Source organism: Prosopis cineraria, unplaced genomic scaffold (genome assembly GCF_029017545.1).
Source record: "Prosopis cineraria cultivar Desert tree isolate PC_DT_omini unplaced genomic scaffold, ASM2901754v1 PC1, whole genome shotgun sequence".
Classification (NCBI taxonomy): Eukaryota; Viridiplantae; Streptophyta; class Magnoliopsida; order Fabales; family Fabaceae; genus Prosopis; species Prosopis cineraria.
The window spans coordinates 38,087,984-38,099,029 of NW_026555332.1; the positions used below are offsets into that span (position 1 = coordinate 38,087,984).

At 35.7% G+C, this 11,046-nt stretch overlaps 1 protein-coding gene and 1 long non-coding RNA gene across 2 annotated transcripts; one reads left to right on the forward strand and one right to left on the reverse strand.

The window, feature by feature from the left end:
• The first annotated feature begins 217 nt into the window (after positions 1 to 217).
• On the forward strand, positions 218 to 6,040 carry LOC129291636 (ERAD-associated E3 ubiquitin-protein ligase component HRD3A). Its single transcript, XM_054929118.1, has 6 exons — positions 218 to 845; positions 1,535 to 2,026; positions 2,565 to 2,780; positions 4,331 to 4,654; positions 4,766 to 5,008; positions 5,400 to 6,040. Exons 1-6 carry the CDS (start codon positions 291 to 293, stop codon positions 5,619 to 5,621), a joined length of 2,052 nt encoding a protein of 683 aa, XP_054785093.1. The 5' UTR covers positions 218 to 290; the 3' UTR covers positions 5,622 to 6,040.
• Positions 6,041 to 9,141: 3,101 nt separating this feature from the next.
• Positions 9,142 to 10,683, reverse strand: LOC129286800 (uncharacterized). Its single transcript, XR_008587520.1, has 2 exons — positions 10,303 to 10,683; positions 9,142 to 10,147 (listed from the first exon to the last, which is right to left on the reverse strand). It is a non-coding gene; the product is annotated as an uncharacterized LOC129286800 (long non-coding RNA).
• Positions 10,684 to 11,046: the final 363 nt, after the last annotated feature.

The following is an 11,046-nucleotide window of genomic DNA, read 5'->3' on the forward strand; positions in this document are numbered from 1 at the left end:
AGATTAAAAAAATATGCATGTCCTAATTTAATTAATGACAATTAGCAAGCACTAACTACTGGGACAAAGTTTTTCATAGTATCTTTGGGGAGACAATGTACTAATTTCTCTTGTGTAAAATCAAATGCTGACCTGGCTAATTATTATTGGCCAGATGACAGTAGAATACGTGGCCTGGCCTTAACATTTCCAGAAATTCCTACAGTTAAAGACTTACAAGACATAGCAATAGATTCTCTGAAGCTAAATCTGCATTCGGCGTCCATCTCTCCTGAATTCTCATTTCGACGATGCGTCGACGGTCTCTCAACTGCAAATCCTTACTCTGTCTCCTCATTTTCTCGCTCTATCCCCTCTCTCTCACCGCCCGTCCGTTTGTTCTCGTCCTCTCTCAGGACGACCTCAAGGACGGACCCGCTTCCACCGACGAACCACCCGTCGATCCCGACACGACGGCGGAATGGGATGAGTTTGGTGACTCCGACTCCCACAAGTCCGAGGAGGAGCTCGACCCGGGATCATGGCGCCCCGTCTTCGAGTGGGATACGGTGACTGTTGCTGAATCAGACACCGAGAGCGAGGCGCTCTACTACTCTGGTATTCGCAAGATAATGTCGGCGGTTAGTTCAGGTGATGTGAGTTTAATGGACGAGGCGTCCGGGGAGATCGAGGCCGCTGAAAAATTGGGGAACCCGGCGGCGCAGTCTGTGCTCGGGTTTTTGTGCGGGATGGGCCTTATGAGAGAGAAGAACAAAGCAAAGGCATTTCTATATCATCACTTTGCTGCGGAGGGTGGTAATATGCAATCCAAGATGGCCCTGGCTTATATTTACAGGCGTCAAGATGTGAGGAATCACTAACTCTTACGCTCCGTTGTTTGTTTATTTTAAGTGTAAATCCTTATGAGTTGTCAATCTATAGATTCATCAGTGAACCTCATTCTGTTTTCGGTAGATGAATGAACTGATTTATTCAGGGTCAATTGTTTTGTTTCTAGTTACCTACTCCGTATTAACTTGATCGTATTAGCTTTATCTAGTCTCAAGTTATCAGGTCTTCTTAGCGAACAATCTAAAATCATTATTTTATTGTCTGACGCAATCCTGGAATTTCGTTCGGTTCCTTAGGCAGAAAGGAAACTGATAAATGGTGGATCGGTTTGAAAAACAATTCTCTTTTGTTTAGTGTTGCAGTGAAATCTAAAAATAAAAAAGATACAACTTATGTTCCAGTCGTAGAATTATGGTTCTGGAATCATCTTTCTAGGATTCTTTAGTTGGGTATAGATCACGTAAGTATGGTCCATTATTAGGGAGGGAGAGGGGATACACCGAGCCCAATTCTTTTTAAGAGAATAATGCCTATTATTAATCTTTTAACGTAATAAATTAGTTATTTCACATCACATTCCCTTACCTTGCCCCTTGAAGATTTTACAGCCAATCATAACCAACTATTACTAGAAACTTTTTCATATGTGTTGCATGCCATGCTTGTTTTATTTGATGAATTAACGGGCTTTCTGTAATCACAGATGTATGAGCAAGCAGTAAAACTTTATGCTGAATTAGCAGAAGTTGCTGTAAATAGCTTTTTAATTTCAAAAGATTCCCCAGTCATTGAACCAGTTAGGCTCCATAATGGAGCTGAGGAGAATAAAGAAGCTCTGAGAAAATCCAGAGGCGAGGAGGATGAGGACTTTCAGATACTGGAATATCAAGCACAGAAAGGGAATGCTGGAGCAATGTACAAAATTGGGCTGTTTTACTACTTTGGGTTGCGAGGATTAAGGCGTGATCATTCCAAGGCCTTGTCATGGTTCTTGAAGGCTGTGGACAAGGGGGAACCAAGGTCAATGGAACTTCTTGGAGAGATATATGCTAGGGGAGCAGGTGTTGAAAGGAACTACACTAAAGCTCTGGAGTGGCTCACACTTGCATCAAAACAGCAACTATATTCTGCTTATAATGGGATGGGGTATTTGTATGTAAAAGGATATGGGGTGGAGAAAAAGAATTACACGAAAGTAAGTTTATAATTTCTCTCTTTGCATACTTGAACTGTAGATTAAAGATTTATTTGTCCTGTGTGCTTAAGTTGCATGATTTGTACTCACGTTTGCCATTTCCTATCTTGGATTAGTTAATTCATTTTCCTCTTAATTGAGAAACACTTCTTTTTCTTTCTCTCCTACCTGATTGCTTGTAAGCTGTCAATTTAAATTTGACATTGAGATCCCTCCATTGATTGTTCTATTTGGTTTGAAACTTGCAAACCATAGGAAGTTCATTCTTTTTGGTGAGTTTGGTTTCATTTAAAAGTGAGAAATTTATGTTATTCAAGTATTGAACTTGATATAATCTTTCTTGCAATAATATTAAATATTGAGGTTAAACATGACATGATAGAGCCTTTTTTATTCACTGTTTAGTGAAGGGGAGAATTATAGGATGACATCTTCCATGAGACATGCTCTTGTCTTAGTGGTGTTGTGTTTTAAGCATATTGTGACATGCTTGTGTGTTATGGTCAATTTGACAATATTTTATTGCTTATGTGTATAGGCAAAAGAGTATTTTGAAAAGGCTGCTGATAATGAAGAGGTTGGCGGACACTATAACCTGGGTGTCATGTATCTCAAAGGTATTGGTGTAAAAAGAGATGTGAAATTGGCATGCAAGTATTTTATAGTGGCCGCCAACCATGGTCAACCAAAGGCATTTTACCAGCTAGCGAAGATGTTCCATACTGGTGTTGGGCTCAAGAAAAATATTCCCATGGTAAATACTTTATCTATCTTGTAGTTATGTAAATCCTGATTAGTTTTCCTGGATGATGCTCTCTTTACTCCACTCATTTAACTGTTTCTTTGCTCTTTGATCAGTTACTGTTACTGATAAACTGAGCTGTCTTTTCCTTGAAATCAAGAGAACTCATCAATGTAGCAAATGACTGAAAAACTAGTTAGAATTGTTGGGGATAACTTCATGAGATCCTAATGTCATTATAGCAGCAGCCTATTTGTCATGAAAGAGGTGTTTAGCTAGTTATCAACTTATAATGCTTTAATGCTTGCTTTCAATCATACTAATGTAGGACAAGGGGCAAAAAAGAGGACGAGAAAGCGGGAGAATAGGAGAAATCAAAAGAGAAAGAAAGAAAGAATTGAGGGAGAATATAGTAGAATGATGGGAGAAAGTAGGAGAACAGAGGGAGAGGTAGAGAGAAACTAAGGAAAAAGAAGACAGAAAATACTAAATATTTTATACATCATCCAAAAATTCTAACAACTGAGAAATTCCTAGGACTATTTATATGGCTTTAAGTACAACAATAACAACAACAAGCTTTATCCCACTAAGTAGGGCTAATTACATGAATTGCATGATACTATTGTATTCTATTAACAATCAAACCTTTGGGTACGTTGTTAACCAAAAGATCTCATTTAACAACTTTATTGAGTGTTCTCTTTAGTCTTCTTCTACCTCTCTTCACAAGATTCAAGATTATCTGTTCCTTCTCACTGGTACTTGACACAACTTTCTTTGTACATATCCAAATCATCTTAAACAATTTTCTATCATGTTATCCTCAAAAAATGCCACGCCCACTCTTTCTCATATATGATCATTATGAATCTTATCTTTTCTTGTATGCCCACATCCATCCCAACATTTTTCATCTCTGGTACTCAAACTTTTTGTTCTTGCTATCCCTTTAGAGCCCAACATTCACTGCTTATAACTTTGAGTTCAGTTAATGATAACAACAACAACATCAGTAGTTGTCTTCATCATCATCTAAACTAGTTTAAAGCCTGAATATGAAATAGACCTGGTTAAGATGATGATTGATGATGACTTAAGCTAACTTAAACCAGTAAGATAAAAGGCAAGAGGAATCCTAATTCAAAATAAATTAAAAACTGTAACTTCTAAAATATAGATCATTACTATAATTTAAAATAAGCTTAATTAAATTCTAGTCTTCCATTCTCCATCACCATGCTGTCCAAGTTCTGATTAAATCAATTAAAGAGATTAGGTAGCCAGAAAATGATGAAGAATTATGGATGGTCTAATTGTTTAATTTCATTTTCCATAGTTCTTTCAAATATGATGTGAGATCATGCATTTTGTTACAGAACTGATTAGTAACTGGGAGGTTTTGTCTCACTCGTAAGGGATTTGGATCTGTAAATGTGAATGCAGAACCAATTTAAGTGTGTTAAATTGCTTATGTTTTTATTCCTTAATGACTATCATATACAGCCTCGGCCAATAAATACACCTGCTAGGGCTAATAGTTTGAGCTTTTCTGGTGTTAGGCCACTGCACTGTACAAACTAGTTGCAGAACGGGGTCCCTGGAGTTCTTTGTCTAGGTGGGCACTAGAATCATACTTGAGAGGTGATGTTGGTAAGGCATTTATGCTGTATTCAAGAATGGCTGAGATGGGCTATGAGGTGGCACAAAGTAATGCTGCTTGGATTCTTGACAAATATGGGGAAAGTAGCATGTGCATGGGTGAATCTGGATTTTGTACAGATGCAGAAAGGCACCAACGTGCACATTCTCTGTGGTGGCAGGCCTCTGAGCAGGGTAATGAACATGCTGCTTTACTAATTGGAGATGCTTACTACTATGGTCGGGTATGTGATTTTGGGATGAAGTAGGAGTCCATGCTTTGACCAGTTAATTTATGCTGCTCACTCTATGCCGTCTCTCTAATATTTCTGTTGCATCTCTTTACCTTCTCTCAGGGTACCGCCCGAGATTTTGAACGGGCTGCTGAGGCCTACATGCATGCCAAATCCCAATCTAATGCACAAGCCATGTTCAATCTGGGATACATGCATGAGCATGGCCTAGGACTTCCATTTGATCTTCATCTGGCCAAGCGGTACTACGATGAAGCTCTAGAGCATGATCCTGCAGCAAAGTTGCCTGTCACTCTCGCCCTTGCAAGTTTGTGGGTTCGTAAGAACTATGCTGACAGTTTTTTGGTGAGCGCCCCCCCCCCCCCCCTTTCTCTTTTCATGTTTACAAGCCATTGGGGGAATTTGATATATATTCAGAGAGCTTCCTTTGTTCTTCTCCTCCTCTCAACTACCAGATTGTTGTCTTTACCAAATCATAATAATCTGTTCTTTCTTAGCTGCTAAAGGAACTTAATAACTGGATAACCCCGGTGGCTTACATTCTCTATGACTTTTAGTTGTGTTCCTCGTATGCATATCTCAGTTCATCCTTTTCCCGGACAGTATCTTTTTTGTTTTCTATTAAAAATGGGTGTTTTTGTCCAACTGAAAATGCCGATACCAACACTAATTTGGAAATCTGATACGCACAGCCTAGATCCTTATTGTGGTTTTTTGTTTTTGCGTGTTTAATCAGGTGGATATGATTGATTCACTGCCCGAAGTGTTCCCGAAATTGGAAGCATGGGTGGAGAATGTGCTTTTAGAGGAGGGAAACGCAACGATTCTCACTCTCTTTGCTTGTCTGCTAACAGTGTTGTACCTCCGTGAGAGGCAAAGGAGGCATGCTGCTGTTGCAGCTGGAGGGATGGCTCAGCCGGCTCACCCTAATGAGCACGGCGTGCCGGTTCCCAATTAATCGGTGGCCATAATACCACGAGCCTTTCAAAGATACGGGGCCATTTTTGCTGGTGCCATTTCCATATATGGATGGATGTACAGGGTCTCAGTTTTTGACTTCATTCCTCTTTCCGGGAAACACTGTCTAGGCTTAAGTGTACCATAGATCATAGAGATGCAGTTACATAGAAAATTAATATACCAGTGATGTTGATGCATATTGCGAAGGACACAACATTGGTCTTGATTTCAACCAGAAAAGGAAAAAAATGGAGTGCGTGGTCCAAAGTTCTCTTCTGCGGTCCTGATACAGCATGCTATCTCGTTGCTTACATAATCCATTTGCCTTTTAATTTTACGATGCTGCTACATGGAATTCTTTAGATTTCCTAAATGGTTCCATATTTTTGGACCAAAAAAGAAAATATTTCTTGCGAAGGTGGCAAAAATGTACGAATGTTTTAAAAAAATATTGATTTTAAAGTAAATGAAAAGCCATGTTTATGAGAGTATCACGGGTAATGAGCTAGTGCCTCTCAGTGATAATAGAAAAACTACCTTATCCTTCAATAAATTATTAAATTAGAAGATTTAGAGAAAAAATAGTGGGATGAGTACAATAAAAAATTTGTAAGTTCAAAAGTAGTTCTTGAATGGATTAAAACCACCATTAAAGTAAGTCCTTTACAAATTAGAGGTCAAGCTTTTGCTTCAATAGCTTTTCTAATAGAAAAGAACAAGCCGATGACACAATTGGCAACTGTCGAGACTGAAGAAGAACGAACCTCTAATGTGAGAGGTAGCTTCCCACATCTCAAGCAGTCTTAGATGAAGGATCCTTCACATAGGATATAATGATGAAGATATATTTGGTGTCGATTTTAAAGATTATCAATTAGTAACCGACAAGCAAAAATAGCAAAATGAAAGACAAAACAGGTAATTGATCAAAAAAGGCAAGGAAAAAAAAGAGACAAAAGAAAAAAAGCAAAGAAAAGAAAGCAAGTCATGGGAAGAAAAGAAAAGGACAAAGGAGAAAAGAAAGAAAAGCAAGACATGAGTCTTGCATCGAAAAAAATGAATGTTGAGTTACTCAATCAAAGTAGTCAAAATAAACAGAGTTATTCAGTCATGGGTCACTCTAAATTTTATATAAGCAAAAAATCCCTTGCTTTAGAGGTATCGTGTTTTCTAACTCCTCTCTCTCTCTCTCTAAGCCTCTTGTAGTGTTTCTCTTTCCTTTTGAACCTTCACTTTCTCCCAATCTTCTTTGTAAGCATTATGTACCTTTATCTTGTTTTATATAAATAAAGTCATTTTCAACTTATATGTAATGTGTTACTATTTTAATTTGCTCAACTAGTCCTAGATTCCCCAAATGGTATTAGAATCATGTTAATTTTTGCACTTGCTAATTATTTTGTTTAAACTATTTTATTTTATATTCTTTAAATTTTTCCTAGTGGAAATATTTGTAAGCTTGTGAGTCTAGATCTGACAGTATCTAAGATTGTTGGATTAAGCAGAGATATTCCTATTAAGATTAGGAAAAAAAAAAGAATACTAAAAGATAAAAATGTAGAAAGAAAAAAAGAGATGATTCAATAAGATACTAAAATCTAAATCCAAAAAGGAAGATATGATGAGTTTTAAGAGTCTTAGCTTATAGTTAAATAGATAGGAATAGTAAACTTGAAAAAAAAATAAAAGAAATTAAAGATAGTCAAATTTTTTGAAGAAATAGAAATAGCAACAATCAATTTGGGAGTTTCTTTTATAGCTTTGAAGTTTCTTTATATGATTCATATCTGCTTTTGAATCTATTAAAGACAATCAAATTTTTGGGAAAATAGAAATAACAACAGTCAATTGTATAGTTTTAATCCTTCTTATAGATAATTCATATTTGCTTTTGAATCTATTAAGCAGTTATATTTTTGAATATTCTCTATTTATTACAAAACTTACTTAACAATACCATTATTTATAAATTATTTGTGATATTGTGTTCATGTATCTTTGTTGATCTATTTCAAAAAGAAGTTTATTTATTTCACTTTCTGTTTCTTTTTCTATATTTTTTTCTGTTTTTATTCTATTGGTTTCTAATAAAGCTTTTATTTTTAATAACTCTAATTCTCTTTGAGTTTGGTTTTCTTTTAATTCTTCTATTTCTAGTTTTAATTGTTTTAACTCTTTTATTTCTTGCTGTATTTCTTTTATTCTGACTAGGGTAATATTTTCTTTTTTAAATATTTTTAATATATCTTTCATATTATAGGATTACTATTATTTTGTTGTTTTTCTTCTTTATCCAATATATCTTTTATTTTAACTAAATGTTATTTTTTAATGTTTTCATCTTGTAGTTATTTTTCTATAATTTCTGCTAGAAATTTTAGGTTTTCTTTAAGTTTATTATTACACTGTTTTAATAATTACATATTCATTTTCCCAAACATTCTCCTCCTCCTTCTTCTTTTGTTTCTGAATTTTGCTATTAATTTCTTCTCATATGTTTAAAACTTTGTCTACTTCTTCATTAGAATTAGAATTAGAATCAGAATCACTATCTATCATATTCTTAATAAATTTTTCTTCTTTTTTTCACTTATATGTAATTCTCTATTTTTTTATGTTCTACATTTATTAGTATAATGACCAAATCTTCTACATTTATAATAAATCATTTCTCTCTTGTCTTTTTTAGGATTTTTTGTTTTGTCTTTTCAAAATGCTTTTCTATATTTCTTTGAGAAATATTTCTTATATTTTTGTATATCTTTTATAGGGATATTGTATATAATTTCTTTTCTTATTTTGCCTAAAAGGAGCTTGTACCTTTTCAAATTCATATTGCTCACAGAAGTTTCCTAACTTTAGTTTTCCTTGTTTGGTATTGCAATGTATTTTTTTTTGCATTTTTATTTCATTAAATAACTCTAATCTTGTAATATTTATAATATTAATTATCCATCCATATGTTAAAACAGTATAATTTATTGTTCTTTCTTGTTGTTGTCTTATTTCATTTTTTTACTCTTTCTACTAATGATTTACGTAATTCTACTGTGAATTTCATTTTTATATATATATATATCTGAACTAGATTCTTACTCCAGTGCGCTACATGTGATAATCTAACTAAATGTCTGAACATCGAATATCATCTTTAGGTTATATGAGGTCCACACGGAATATTGGTAACCTAATGTATAATCTTTGAGTAAAATTTCAGGGTTATGTAAATGTATATTGTTAAAAGCCCTACAATAACATTAGCTTCTTGTTTTCATTTTTATCTTTCTTTGTTTCGTTACAGAAGCTAAATAAAATAAAAAAAAAGCAACCTCAAGTGCTTTCGATAGTTATGTTTTTAAAAACGGAAATGTGTCAATTATGCACACAAGGAAGTACACTAAACCGGCATAGTAGAAAATCATCAAGATAAGTAGAAAGATTTTATAGTATCACTAAATTAGCATACAATGTTAATGTTTCGACAAGACATCTATTTCAAGTTTTGAAAAATCTCACGATAGACAACAGAGCTCTTCATTATTAAGTTCTAAAAGTTTTCCAAAGAACTGAAAACAACTACAAATATAAAAGATGAAGTGATGAAGTGAAGAAGACAAGGTCGTTACTCAAAATCCTCGAGAATAAAAACACCACTAGACACTGTACATGCCCCCTATCTTTATTGGAACCATATGTCAAATGTCCTTCATGACACCAAATACATCTAGGCATAAACAATTTCACATGTGGGTGACAACAAAAACCACTTAAAATTACATAATAATGGGATGCACTGAAACCACAACTCACCAACACACAGAGAGCCCAGACCAATGTAATTCTCGATTTCCATAACTGATCTCAGGCGAAACTCATAAAAAGGAAGTAGGACATGGGCTCGATCAACCTGAGTGTAGTAGCAGAGATGAATCTCGTACATGTCGTGGAACTCGTTTGGCCATTCGCGCACATCAACGAAGGCAATATAATAGGAAGCACCTTGATCGAACAACCCAAAGAAGCGATCAATCAATGTCTCCCCAATAGCTGTTGTCAGCATTTTTGTTCCTTGCACTGACCCACATCAACAACAAAGGAAACACATTATTACTTCATCGTTGCAACACAATAAATGTGTAGTTAAAACACCATACTTGATTATCCATCAAACGTAGTCCATAGATATAAGGTTTTTTGGGTACTCGAAGTCAGCATCGTCATTGTCACCGCATGCCCTCCAGATCACGCGCAAAACACGAATAGTGATGCACGAGGAATTTTTGTTTGAATTAATCTGAGACAAACACACTTTTGACACCATTCATCCTCTCGAAAGTGATGACAAGAAGACAAAACAAACAGAAGGGAGGAGATAAGTGGTAGTCAGTTGCAGAACAAACGACTAAAAGGTCAGTATTTATAGACAAGATGGTTCATTCTCACACCTGTCTCATTTAGTTCACTGAAGAAGCATTCAATTTGAACCCCTGGGTAGCATATTCTGTGTATCACATGTAGGTGCAACTGAAGAAGAATAAATCCGAGTCAGTACTTCGATGGTGAGGTAGAGAGGATGAACTTGAAGAGAAGGTGTAGCATTTACTCCAAATCACTATGTAAAACCCTAACACTCATGGGTTCCATGCTCGGCAATACCCTAGCATGAATATAGTGCTTACATGAGCGTTAGGCTTATCTCAAAGATTGAATCCAACAATCACCAACAGATAAGCTTCCAGATGAGGAGACATGTGCACAACTATTGGCATTGAAGGGAAGCAAACCCAAAAGATCACCCTGAGCTCGCAATTATCACGGAAGATTTTCTTCCCCTTTTGGTTGAAGACGAATATGCAAAGAGACACCTTCGAACTGCAAGACATTAACAATAGACAACAGGTATAAGGCAAAACCTATCCACTTCATATACTTCTTCGCGTAGGCGCTACTGTAGTACCAAATGACAAAGAGGAGAGGAATGCGTGTAGGGAAAGCTGATTGCCAAGAGCTACTGTAGTGCTTTGAAGATTGAAGCTTCTAACTAGAGTACAAAAAGAGAAACCTTGTTGACTGGCCGACAAAACCTAAGCCCAAATGCTTTTAACCAATGAGCATAAAAGAGGATCAAGAAAAGCCCACATTAACTAGTGGGCAAAAGGTGAAGACACAAAAGTACCTATTTTTATGGAGTGCTCGGGGGTAGAAGCCAAGAAAGGATGCCATGGCTAACAAGCAAGCCACGATTGTAGTCTATAATAGTGAATTGTGCCTGGAGTTGATATTTTTTCGGCTCGGCTTGAGCAATATTAGTGGGGATTTTGATTGGCATCTTGTCTTTGAAATAACTTTGGGATAAAATTATTTTTATATCACCTAAACTGCTAATGTAGGACATCACAAATTCATTAGTTGTTTTAAATATC